Raw genomic sequence first — 14,025 nt, forward strand, 5'->3', positions numbered from 1 at the left:
ACTACAGGCGCCTCTTCGATTCTTTAACAATTGCATTCCCGATCTTTGCCAGCTTTAGCGTTCGTTCTTGTTTCTGTAGTGCAGTGCAAATATTGCCGCCAACATTTGTCAAGCGCGTTGCCGTTGATGCTCTCGGCAGTCGTTAGGTGTGAAAATAATATGAATGCTCCGCTAGCTGCCACACAGTTGACACATATCACGAGTGCGCAGACATATGCAGGCCTGACGAGGGCTGCCACTAATGTTTGTCTAACGCAAAGTTAACTTTTTGCTTTTGCACTTTTGTGAACTCAAAGCGGCACAGCGAATGTTCAGTCTCCACAGTGTAAGCTTGTGCTTTTGTTAGATTTCAATCTACCTGTCTCTACAACAATGCAACTATTTTTCATAGCTATATTTCAGCAGCTAAGTAAGCTATCAGACTAAATATAGCAGTACAGTTATTTCGAATTATTTGCCATTTAATCATGAGTCAATTTGACGCCCATCAGCTGGGCAATGGCATGGCATTAGCTTCAAGTGAAGTTCAAAAATAATCCTAAGACATATGACAACCATAACCATTTCTGTTTTATTACGATTTTATTTGCTATTTATCTTATTTGGTCAAGAACAGGTTATTAAGATCATCAGCCACTCATTTTGCTCCGATTTCCTATGCTTAATACCTGCTGTCTCTTAGCGTCCTGTTCCTATTGTCATCATGCTGTCAAGTCTCTCCTTGACACTAGCAGTCATCTGAACTTCAAGCTGCGCCTCTCCATTTCATTGCCTCATTTGAACAATTTCTCTTAACTCGTTACCATCGTCAACTCTGCTGCCCGTCACATGCTCTGTTCTCTTACTATGATCTAGTCATGTGCCTGAACTATTTCTTTTTTATTGAGTCAACTTTAGCAACCTTTCTTAAGACCCTCGCATAGGTTGCAACTTCAGAGAATTCGGTCGGCCAAGCAGGTTGAAAGCCAGTCAATTTTCGCACGCTCACGCGTCAATGAACGATTTGGTGTGGGCCTCGTTCGGGTTCGTTGACAGCCTGTCAGGCCGTCTGTCAAATATTTGCACAGTTGTTAAATTTCATCAGTGGCGTGTCACGGCTTCACGGCACACATCGACAATTAACCTCATACGTAACGTCAGAGCACAAAAAAATACATACAAAAAAAACTGAGCTGGTGAGTGGTAACAGGAAAAAGGCAAACAACAGCAAACGCCATTTTCTGAGGCGTGGCAGAGCGCAAACTACGCTAATTAACAAGCAATTATAGCGCCCAAAGAACTTGACAAAACACAGCTGTTCTGCTGCCAGCCACATTTTACAACAACAGCGGCTAAAGAAAAACAATTTGGCAACACCATGCAAAATGCAACGCTGCGCATTCAGACAACTTCACGGTGCAAACCACGAGCGGGCAGAGGGCAGCGGGCAGCGGGCAGCAGCTAACGGTAGCGGCAACGGCAACTTCCGCTGCTGCTGCTGCTTATCGCCGCACACTTTGGCAGCAAAGTTTGCTTAATGCTTGATATACATATGCAACATATCTATGTAGGTTTAAATACGATATATATATAGAGTGAGAGAGAGAGCTATAGAGTTGTGTATGGCAGACATGAACGCCATTGTTTATTTAAGCCAATATCCGTTATTTAAGTTGAGCTTCCTTCCGCCAACCATTTGTTGCCGTCGTTATGTTGTCAGCTGCTTGTTTGGCTTTTGTTTGAAATATTTAGCACTGGGTCCAAGTAAACAGCAAAAAACACCGCCTCTATTTGAACAAAAGTTCAACAAGACAAATAACAGTGACAACAACAACAACAACAACAACATATGGCTGCAATGGTCTGGCCAAAGTTTACGAGCAACTAAAGGGAAGTGTGAACTTTTCGCCATTAAATAAAGTTACGGTCACAGTCAGTCAGAGTGGAAAAGTAAGGGCCGGACAGCGCGCGTCGTACGGCACGGACATGCAATAAATTTGCCGTAGAAAATCTTTGTCAAATTTACCATCTCTTTGGACCGCAAATCAATGCAATTGGCCAAACAAAGTGCATTCCAATAAGCGACACATTTACTCGAGGTCAGCAAACACAGAGCAAAGCAGGAAAAAAACCAAAGAAACCGGAAGAGAAAGCAAGAAAAGTCGAATTCCCTAGAAATGTGTGTGCGACAAATGTGCACTGAGTTGTGTGTGATAGACATGTGTGTGTGTGTGTGTAAGTGTAACACAAAGGGCGTAAACGTCAGACATTAACATTGACATCCTACAAATTGCGCTTAAATCGAGCAGCCTGTACTTAAAGTCTTTGATATATTGCACTGACGTCTTTTACCGCTGGCTCGACAATCATGAATGCAAGACTCCCAAAAGGGAATTCGCATCAACAAAGCCAACTGAGCAATCAATTGCTCAGCCCATAACTAGGCAACAGTTAAGAGCTAAGTGTAACTTCAAACAATTCCCAATCAGTTTTAGTAGCCTCACTACGTAGCTGGCAACTTGAACCTTCTGCCTTGTTTCGAAATGGCCGCGTGCGGCAAAGTCAACGCCTGGCCTTGGATCGATGAACTGCCCAGAGATAACAGCGATGTATCATCGGGCAATGAGAGTCAGTCCTCAACCTGCAGCTTAAGCTCCTCGGGTAAAAGCAATCAAGCCGAAAGCGATAAGGAATATATATGCTCCTCGACCAATAAGTATCATGTGAGTGTCATATATTATATATATATATATATATATTGATTTTAAACTCTGCTTCTGTGATTTCTTTAGATTATACGCAAATCCAATTTGAATCGCTTTGTGCAAAAGATTGATAAAACTGCCTCGTTGGATGATCAGGCAGCAGACTTAGTTGCCAAGTGCGCCAATGCATTCGTTAAGGACGTGTCCATGCGTTTAGTTAAGCTAGCGAAATATCGAAATGCAGAGCCTGGTTTATTAGATTTAAAGTTTACGCTAAAGCGGGAGTACAACATGGAATTTCCACATACAAGCTCAAATTGATGTGGATTTTAGTATGAAATTATAAATAAAATAAAAACTTTTTCTAAAAATAAATCTTAAACATATTTTAATCTAAAAATACAAATAAAAATTATATAATAAAAATATATTTAAAAAAAATTTTTTGTATAGTCTAAGTAATTCATGTAAAAATAATAACAAAAGAAATGAATAATTTTTATAAATAAAAAAAGTGTTTGTATATCCTTAAAATACAGCAATAAATTAACAATAATTTTAAGTACATATTGTCTATAAACAATTACAATATTTTATTTTAAAAATATTACTTTATTATATATTATAATATAAATTTTGGCTGAAAATATGCTTATAAAATTCAACATCTTCAAAATTTTATTTATAAATTTTGGCTAAGCTGTGAGAGGTAATCAAAGCAGTCGTATCAACCTGACTTGTTAAATAAAGCTGAAGATAAGATAAAGATGCGGCATGAAAAGGGTTCATGGAAAACTTTGAAGTGCAGTTAAGTTTTTCACATGTAACACTTAAGAGTTGCCGCCATCAATAAACCTAAACAATTTTGCAAAACTTTGCTTAGCTTAAGACATTTACGTCGATTTATGCCAATGATCAACTAAAACTTAACCTGAGCTAAATGAGATGAGTTGCAAGACGTGACGGGGTAGCTCAAGATGCTGACGTGGCAAATTTAAGCATTGTTGCTGGATCATCAGCGGGACAAGTATCTAACGTACGCTATCCAAATTGCGTAATAAACACGGCAGGTGGCAGCAGCTGAAGCTATTTGGTGGCTATTATGCAGCTGCAAATGGCCCAAAAACTTTACCTTTACCTTTATCGTTAACGTGGCTCAACATGTTTTGTGCTAATTAATGTCAAAAGCCGTTGGCAGCAACGATAGCTTGCAACTGGCAGGGGCCATTTTGTTTTGCAACCACACACACTCGCTCGCACACACACACACACACACAGCTAAGCAAGTGAAATTTAAAACCGGAAGTTTATTGTTGCAACAATGGCGCGCGTTTGCAACGGAAACGCCGGCGTTGCCCTGTCGCCTCCATTGCATCCATTGCATCCATGGCTGAAGTGCCCGTTGAAGAATCGCTGGCATTGCCCAAGAAATTGTACAATGGGCAACGCCTGGCTGCCCGTCCTGGACGCTGGCCAGGCGCAGTCAGCGCTGCACAAAACTTTTCCTAAATAAAATCCTTCGAGTATAAATGAAATGCAAACTTTTTTCCGGTAAGCTGACGTTCTAATTGTTTGCAGTCCGGTTTTTCTAGGGTTCCTGGCCTGCTTCATTGTTGTTGTTGTTGTTGTTGCTGTCGCTTCTACCTATCTGTTCTATTTGCTGTGCTGTTGTTGTTATTCCAGACTATCTGCCATAGCTGAGTTTGGCACTATGCTGATTGTACCCAAAAGGCAAATACAGATTTTACTGGGTATATTAGCTAACAAAAGTTCTTCATGATAATGAGATTAAATATGACTGGAGTTTGCTGATAAAAAGTTGTTTTTTAATTTTAAAAATATGTTGAAGTAGCTGAAAAATTAGGTATAGTAAGGCAGAGTACGATCTATTAAGTCTTAGTCTTAGCTAGTTTTGGGTAGGTTGAGTTAGCCTTGCTTTTGCCTACTCCAAGATAACTGCTTGTTAATTATAATATAAATATAAAAATTTTAATTTTTCTTTTTACTTGTGTCTTCTCTAAGCACAATAATAAATATATTTTCATCAAAAAAAATATATACAAAATAAATAGATTATTTTACTTTTTTAAATTTATTTATTTATTTAAATTTTTTTTATATTTTGTATATTTTATTTTCTACATCTCTTTCAATTTTTTTAACTACCCTGCCCAACTGTTCTATAGAGTATATACTTTTGTTGAGTATGCACCGCTTCTATTCACTTATTTGTTTTAATAGTCGGTATTTTTTTCTTTAGCTAACGGCCAACTTAGTTTTTTAAATAATTTAGAACGAATTTGTGCTGCTGCTGCTGTTGTTGTCGGAGGGAAGCGGGAGGAAAGAAAAACTTTAAATGAAAACCTAATGAGCAGCAGTAAGTCGGGCAACTGCTTAAATATTAAAGAGCCAAAGCGCTGCAATGGCCACGATGCGTTTACGTGCTCGCGCCAACATAATTGCGCTTAAAATCGTTTAAGTGTTTTATAATCCGCCCTTTTTTGTGGCCGCATCAAAGAAGGGGATCCAAAAAAAGTTAAAAAAAAAAAACAAAACGAACGGAACGGAAAAAGCTGAAATGGCTTTTTAAAGCATTTACCATGGCGGCAGCTTCCTACATGCCACATGTGTGAATGTGTGAGTGTGTGCATGTGTGTGTATGTGTGAGTCTGTATGTATTTGTGCTGGTCAGTTAAGTCTACGCACATATATAGAAGCGCACGCAAAGCCCTCATCGAAAGCCTCATGCGATGCGGTTCACACACTCAAGCATACACCAGCATACACACACACACACACACACACTCACAACAAACACACATCTGGGCCATTAAAAATTGTGCAAATTTCTGCGCGTTGCTTGGGTTTTATGTTTTTTTTTTGGAACGATTTTGCTTGCGGCCACAACATGAACATGTGCCACGCCCACCAAAGCCACCGCCCCCAGCGATGATTGCCGAGCAAAGTTACTGGCATTTAAGTGGGTTAATTACGACAGAGATTTGCGGTAGGCAGGCAAGAAATTATCTGGAAATTTATATTTTAAATTTATACCAAAAATAAATCGCTTGGCATTAAAAAATTACAAATTTAATAATGGGATTATTAGCAGTTGTTAAGCGAAAGCTTGGACAGCTGTGGTTGGGCTTGAAAGCCTCTTAAATATAAGATGATCAATGAAGGATAATACTATTTCCGTAAACCACTCTTCAACAGCTGCATAAGTTATCTACTATATTAAGCTTTTAAAATATGCAATAAACGAAATTCCTGCTCAGTTGTCAATACGCATTTAACTCGTTAAGTCGATCGTCATCCGAGCAGCAATGCAAAGGAATTTTGTCCCACTCTTGCAAAAATCAGACGAAACCATAGCAACCATCATTGCAGAAGACCCAGAAATGTCGATACGTAGTCAACGCTTGAGATGCTAATTGCCAGAATAAAAACTTACATATTGAACGTTTAAAGCATTCTCATTCTTTAATACATAATTGGCATGGATAGGACCTCAAAACAAAATCGAAAATAATGCAATATCTCAAACCGTTTTTTTGATATGTAACTTTATTTTCCCATTGCTCTGGTTTGGTCAATCGTTATTTATTAAATTAAAAAATATAGTTATTTTTTATATGTAAAACTGACCTAAATACATTCAATTATTAGCTTCAAATTCAAAATATTCTTATACAAAATATACCCAAGTTTCTTCACTTATTCGTATCTACACCGAAAATCAGCTATCAGATATAATTTAACCACCGACACAAGCCACTGCCAATTATTTTTGTGATCTTTGGTCGACAGCAAACTTTATGTACACACATTTCCGCTCTACATACACGGCTGACACAGAAGTTCTTAAAGCATTGAGGTCAGGTGTGCGTGTGTTGAGTTGTGAGTGTGTGTGGGCGTGTGGGTGTTGAACTCTTTTGCAGCCCTAAATGCATTTTCTTTATCACACCACTCAAAGACCGCACAGAGCTGGAGTCTATAGTACACCTGTATCTGGCCCAAAGCGCTTTGAAAACCACTTGCAACACCACTTGCGGCCATTGAGAAAAAGTTGCCACTTTAAGAAGAACTTAAGACACTCAAGTGCCAGCCTCATGCACACAAATGAACAGATATATGTATGTATTAATATAATATATAGGTGTGTATATGTGTGTGTATGTTTGTGCGTGTGTTAACATACAAACCAGTTTCAACAGCTGCCATCGCCTCTATGCAAATGTTAAAGCCACTTAGGCGGTTAAAGCCGAGGCTGAGGCTGAGGCTGCGTCTCAGCTTCATGCATGTATATACGCACCTGTAAGAGACAAACAAACAGAGAAATAAGCAAACAAACAAACTTACATATAGAATAATGTCGGCATGTTGCGGTTAGTTTCTATGAATATGTATATGATATGCTGCTGAGTGCATACGATTGAAGTCCATATAAAGTACTTAAATGTGTTTTTGTGCAACTAGAATTATGCTTATTTAAATGACAAACAAATAAGACGACACAGACGGAGACTCGTTGGCAAGCCAAGTATCTTTTATATGTTATACCTCAAGCTATGTAGCTCGGCAACCGATGACAAGTTTTTGCCCTGCGGTGTCATGTGAGCCGCTTAAATCTTTAGAAAATATCTAAATTGTTCTCTATGGCTTTTGTGTAAACTGTCTGACTCAGACAATGGCTCTGCCATGCCAAAGATACATATGTGCATGTTAGTGTGTGTGTGTGTGCCTGTGTGTTTATATATGTGTTTGTTTATATCTATCTCTGTCTGTGTGTGACATGCATTATACTGTTTTTGACTTTGCCACAAAACTACGCAAAAATGTTGTTGCCTGTGAAACGAACTCCATTGTAAGGGACACACATACGTACACTAGGGGCTTTGGCTGCTGTGACAAATGAAATTTATAGTTCTCCGGTTCAAAACTGCAACGTTGCAAATCTCTGTGTGTAGCAAATCTAATTCATCATTCAAATTAGCAACACAGAACTTTTTTATTGCACTATTCTATGCTGCAATGACACGAGCTGTACAAGCACTAAGAATCTAAATTTGAATGGAACTGAGGCTTTATAAGCTAAATTGTTCACTCACTGCATGCAAAAGCTTTACAAGCTGCGCTTTGTGAGAATATTAAAGCTACTTAAGTACGAAAGCTTTTGAGCTTTTTTTTAATTAATCCATACAAGCCAGTTATATTCGAAATTTAATCTTTTATACCTTAGTGTATGACATCTGCAGAAAAGTAGATATATTTATTTGTATTTCAGTTGGATTAAGTGAAAGGTTGATTAATTATTTTTTTGTAAGCCTTCACTGTCACTTTTCACTAAAATATTGCTAATTTGTATAAACTAAAAGTTCTAAACGCCTTAAAATGTTGTCCTCAGATAAATCGACAAGCTTATAAAAGCTATCAGCTTAGCAATACTCAAAGCTATTTTCTATCGACCCTACAATTGAACTCCTCATATTCAAATGAAACAATACAATTTGCCTTTAGTTGTTGCATAGCTGTGGCTACTGCCTCTCTCTAGACTAATTAGTCTGTTGCATATTTTGACACTTTCAGCTCGTGTCATTGTGACTTAAGCGCTCAACCAACAAGAGCACTCTTCGTGCACATGTGACAAGCAAAAGCCCCAAAAGTGGCATAAATATAATTCTACAGCATGCTTTTTTGTCGGCTCTGCAAATACTCACACACAGACACTTACACATGCACATGGATGTGTGCTACGCGCATCACGTATACGACTGTTGTCCATTTCTACATGCATATATCATGGTGATACCATGTCATCATCTCCCAGGATTTACATTGACAGCAGAGCGCATTATGCTGATTAGCTTGTGCTGTTCGGTACTTAAAAGTTTGAGAGACTCAAGACTTTAATTATATTAATCAAAGGCAGCTGTTTGACAGCTGCTTGCGGTCAGTCAGAGGGCCTGTTGCTGCGCCCCAATGTCCATTCGAGCAGTTATTATGCTGCAGCCAGCCCCATTTCTAATCTAATAAGTTGCCTAACAGACCGCAGATATAGCAGCTTGTAATCCAAAAACACAAACTCGAAGCGTGTATGCGGTTTGCGGTACACACATACAGGCACACACACACGCACACATAGATAGATAGAAATACAAGCCTTTCGGTCCATCTGACAGTGTCTTCGAGTCAGTGCTTGGTGTTGTGGTTTATTTTGAAGTTGGGCGTGTGCAACTGCATGTTGCATGTTGCATGCACTTGCGGTTGTTCATAGATTTGATTGCAAGTGTAATTCAAGCACGCTTCGTTGGTCAGATACAATTTAGTTGCTACTGCTGCTGTAGCTGCTGTTACTTTCGCCTGACTTGCTGCTATGCCAAACTTTCTATTGAGCGTACGCAGCATTTGTCTTAAAATTAAAGTATAATGCAGCCTTTGTACTTCGTTTCCTTTATTTCCCCTCGTGTATTTGGCTTTTTTGCCTGTATGCCACAGCAGACGAGACACCGCACGCACAGCATCCGTGCAGTCTCTGGGGACGCCCCGTGTACTGCACTTTCGTTAGCTGCTCTAAGAGCATCCTCCCGCTTCTGCATCTGAATTTGCTCTAAGTTATGTGTTCTGATTAAACGCAGCGCCGCGGGCTGCCCAAACAGCAGGCGGTGCTAAAATGCTGCTTTTCTCCCATTTATTTTTTTTACTACTTGTAGTCACATCGACCAGGGCTCATAAGTATGCTATACATATTGTATTACGGTTCGCTTAAAGAAGTGCTGGGGTAAAATTGTGGCAAATTGTGGAAATTGTTGCTCTCAGCCATAATAGAGCTTTAAAAGCGTGTCTCGACTTGAATCAATATCTGCTTTTAAATATAAAATTTCAACCAAGTGGCCAGCTTGAACAGATTTGTCTTGTTAAACTAGAAATTTTATTGCAATTTATTGCATTTATCACAACTCAAAGTAAATAATTTGATTAAAATTTTAATTGGTTTTTGGGATTTGACAAGCGCAAATAGGAAAACCAAAATTTAACTAGAAAATAAGCACTTTTTATTCAATTAGGAAGCCAATATATATTTAGCAATAGATGCGAATTCATTTCGCTAATAAAACATGTTCATCGTATTATATTAAATATTTTGCAAACAAATACAAATTATTGTCCAGAGGAATGCGTGAATAAAAAATTCATACATACACACGCATACACGCAAATTATTTATTAGGCTTACAGTGTCATTAACAAGAAATGACCACAAAATGCATTGTGGACAGTGTAAAAACAAATAATAAATATTTAAGCAGTGGACATTGTTTGGCTTATTGTTCTTGTTGCTGTTCCTGCTGTTGTTGTTATTTGTCTGACTGTTAATGTTAATTAATTTGAACTAAGCGGCTTATACATATAAATAGCACACAGCAAATGACATTGAAGCCCAACAAGATAATTATTAGTTATTTAAACAGCTTTTTGTTGCATTTTAATGCAAATCCGCAACGATTTATGTAACTGACAGTCAGCTAACAAGAGAGACAGAAAGAGTGAGAAAGGTAAGCAGGGCATGCAGCAGGTAGAAGGTAAAATGACAAACAATGAAATAAGCACAATGCTTGAGGCTAAATATTGATTGTACTTTTAATACCCATTACACAAAAATGTGTACAATGAGGTGGTATCAATGAAGCTTTTATGGGCAACGCTTACTTTTTTTAATATAATGAAATAATGTGAATAAGTTGCGCTTATAAACCCATAAAGGCTTATGCACAACATGATAAGCATAACGAGCATAGACAACTGAATATATTTTTATTATGTTAAATGCGTGTACAGTTATGATAGATGATAGACTTTGGATAAAGAGACAAATGATTGGGCAGTTATAATAAGCTTATTGGCGTACATGAAATATTTTCATGTTTTACAGCTCAATGAACTGAACTTTTTATTCCTTCATGCATTTTGCAATAATAAACAATTCATAAAAAATCAAAATAATTTCTAAAATAAATTGTTAAAGTTCTAAAAGAAGTTTTATATATTGAAAGAATCCAGGAAGTTATTTAAAATACAATAATAAATATACTAATTTATATTTTAAAATTAACCTAATTTAATTAATCTCAATTTAATATCAATAATAAAATTCTTATTATAAAAATTTTTGTTAGGTCCCTTTTTCAATTTTAATAACAGATTAATAAAAAAATTTTAGAATAAAGATAGTTTTAAAGCTCTTCAACAGCTTCTGCTAGGAATAAATATAAAAAAAAAATTTCAAAGGCATTTAAATAATGCTATACGATATCTCTATATAATTTTTACAACCTTAAAGAGAATATAAATATAAAAATATATGTTTCGAGTAGCCCTACATGGTATAATAATATCGAGTGCTCTCAATTTAAATCACGTTCACTCATTCTATAAGTATACTTTACATACATTTTTTCGCTCGGGGCCGTGTATCAAGTGCAAACATAAATCATATAATTGCCTGAATCGATTCGGTTTACTGATAGCGACCAGCAAGTCGCTTACATGCCTTATCCGAGTGTTGTTTTTTCTGCTTTTTTCTTTTTGAAATTGCCAAACAATGGCCGCGCACTTTAAACTCAACGCTCGAGGCTACTCGAGATAAATCACAGACATAAACCAAAGCAATAAATAATAAATCAGCGCTAACAATTTGCACAGCGGGCCCAAATGCAGACCAACGAAAGGGGAAAAGTCCCGCTGACAACTCGAAAGCGCGCAGACCACAGGCAATCCACGATATTATGCATTCAGATGGAATATAATGAAATTAATTGCTCGGAAAAGGATATGCAGCAAAAACCGTGCGGCCAATGTCAAAAGAAATCGAAATGCAGACAACGCCACTGACATCAAGAAAACACAAACTGAATCTTATAGATGCCAACATATACATATAGATATCTGCAAATATATATGTATAAAATCACATAAAAATTGCCAAATTGTGGGCACTTACTCAGGCTAACATTTAATTTAAGTGCTTTCACTCCATAAACTTAAGCTGCCTTAAAGCTTTAATGCGCTTTTAAAACTGTTTACACACATGTGTTGTTCAACAAACTATTATTTTAGAGATTACCACGCATACTTTGAGGTCTTAGGAGAAATGAATTGAGCTGACGTAAAACAATTAATAAAGATTCAAATTGTAATGCGTATTTACTGAAAACATTATAACTTGATTTAGTAGGCTCATAAAGCTTAAATAAGATTTTTGTGTAAATAATATTTATAAATGTAAGTAAAGAGATATTATAGTTTAGTTGCAAAGGTGTTGTAACAGTCAGCCAGAACACTAAATATATTTAAAAATATTTTATAATGGTATACAGCAGAAATTTTCTTAAATATTAAGTGACTTGCTTCAACGGACCAGAACTATATTTAATTGTTATGTTGTTGGGTATAATAATTACAGATGTAGTTCCTAAAGGTTCATCTGTTTATGATATTAGGAATATTTCTTTTGCATAATTTATTAAACTTTAGTCAAGTATAAAGTGATTTTTAAGTGCCATGCACCCAAATGGTCTATTAATATACTCAGTAAGGGAAGTATAGAAAAACCCAGTGCCTCGACATAAGGGCTCAAACTAGGAAATTTCCAATGATTATATAATGATCAATGCTTCTATTTTTTTATTATTACAATTTTATATCTCTAGATATACGATACATAAACAATCAGACGGAAAGGTATACATTGCTTAATATATATATATTAATTTAGTTGATCAACGAGCGTAGCTAGTTTCAATGGAATAATCAATGTCTTAAGGCGGCCCCTATCGAATATTGGCTGCTTTCAATATTGTCTTCAGCTTCGTATTGATGAGTCCTAAGGGTTTTCTGCTTTTCTGGCTGGTGAGCAGCGAACGTGTTCGTCAAAATCATGCCAAGAGTCTAATGACTTAAGCACGAAACGTTGTAATCCTATAAATTGTGAGATTCGAGAGTGCATTGCAATAGCCGAAGTAAAAGCAATTTTTGGTGCACAAATCAAATATGCGCAGAGCGAGGCCAATGCAAGGGAGAGCTGACTGCGAGCTGCGCTGGCTGCACGAATGCCCGTCAGTCGTTAATCAAAGTTAAAATGCGTTAAACAAGCGAAACAAACGCTGCAAAATGCGCATTTCGACGCCTTCTCATGCCCAAGTGACCAGAGCTTGGGGTGCGGGTGCTAGAGGGCTGCCTCTGACTGCATCTGTTACTAGGTTTTGGTTGTGCCACTGGTGCTGACTGCTCTGATAGTATGCATTGCAGCGACTTCCGTTTCCTTTGGCAACACAGCCTTTTCCGCACTCGCTCCTCCGTCTCCCACCCTCTCGCAGTCGGTCGCTGTCGCTCAGCTATGCATTTCCCTCGATGTTTGCATGTTTGCAAATTTTAGCTAGCATCGCGTTATAAACAAAGTTTATTACAACGATGCCCGTCGGCTGGCATCGACTCAGGCTGAATGCTCAATGCCCAATGCCCCTTTGCTGGCGGCGTGCTGATGCGGAAGGATCAGCGGCGCGGACAGACGGCACGGAACGAAACGGAACAGAACAGAACAGAACGAAACGGACCGATAGGCAAAGTTAATGCGCAAGCATTGTTGCATGCTTTGGCACTTGAGGCGCATAACTTGTCGCAAATTTTATGCGCGCCACGTTGCCGCTGACAAAATGGCGACGGCTCGACAATGTTGTCCTTAGATATGCAACCCGTGACCCCAATAACAGCACGTCCCAGACCTCAGACCCCATATCACATGCCACATTAGACCGCAATCATTGCGGCATGCACACTCACAGCTGTTGGGCATTTAATGCAATCGTTCCGCCAATTTGTCACAGTAAAAATTCCAAATATAGACGTGCTGGCAAATAGCTCCAGCTACTATCTTGTTTTATGTCCAACTTCAGTTGCTGTAAACGCTTTAAGTTTCAATTAATGAGTTGAAGCTTATTGAAGGTGTTTTAATTAGCGCATCTATGCGAAAAGCTTTCAATTTCTTGTACCCGGGAAAAATTCAGGGATAAATGGGATTGTTAAAGTCTGCAACAGGCAAAAGGGGTTGTGGTAGACCTAATAAAGTATATATATTTTTGATCAGAAATGTTAGCTGAGACGTTCTGAAATTTCTCAGTTTGGCTGTCTGTCTAGTTGTCTGTCTGCCTGCCTGCCTCCCTCCCTATCTGTCTTAATATCCACCTGTCTATCTATCTGTCTGTCCGTCAGTATGAAGCCGTCGATCTCATGTAATAAATTGGCTCCAGTTGCCACTTATTTTGCTAATAAGATCCCATAAGTT

The 14,025-nt window shown here is 37.9% G+C and overlaps 2 protein-coding genes across 2 annotated transcripts in view; one reads left to right on the forward strand and one right to left on the reverse strand.

Annotated features, from left to right (window-relative positions):
• The window catches only part of LOC111596098 (neural cell adhesion molecule 2), an 83,142-nt gene that overhangs the window by 35,849 nt on the left and 33,268 nt on the right, over positions 1-14,025 (reverse strand). The window lies entirely within an intron of this gene.
• On the forward strand, positions 2,499-3,020 carry LOC111596099. The gene is made up of 2 exons (XM_023310159.1): positions 2,499-2,702; positions 2,772-3,020. Exons 1-2 carry the CDS (start codon positions 2,523-2,525, stop codon positions 3,003-3,005), a joined length of 414 nt encoding a protein of 137 aa, XP_023165927.1. The 5' UTR covers positions 2,499-2,522; the 3' UTR covers positions 3,006-3,020.

This window comes from Drosophila hydei, unplaced genomic scaffold (assembly GCF_003285905.1).
Source record: "Drosophila hydei strain 15085-1641.00,03,60 unplaced genomic scaffold, DhydRS2 tig00008114-arrow-pilon, whole genome shotgun sequence".
NCBI lineage: Eukaryota > Metazoa > Arthropoda > Insecta > Diptera > Drosophilidae > Drosophila > Drosophila hydei.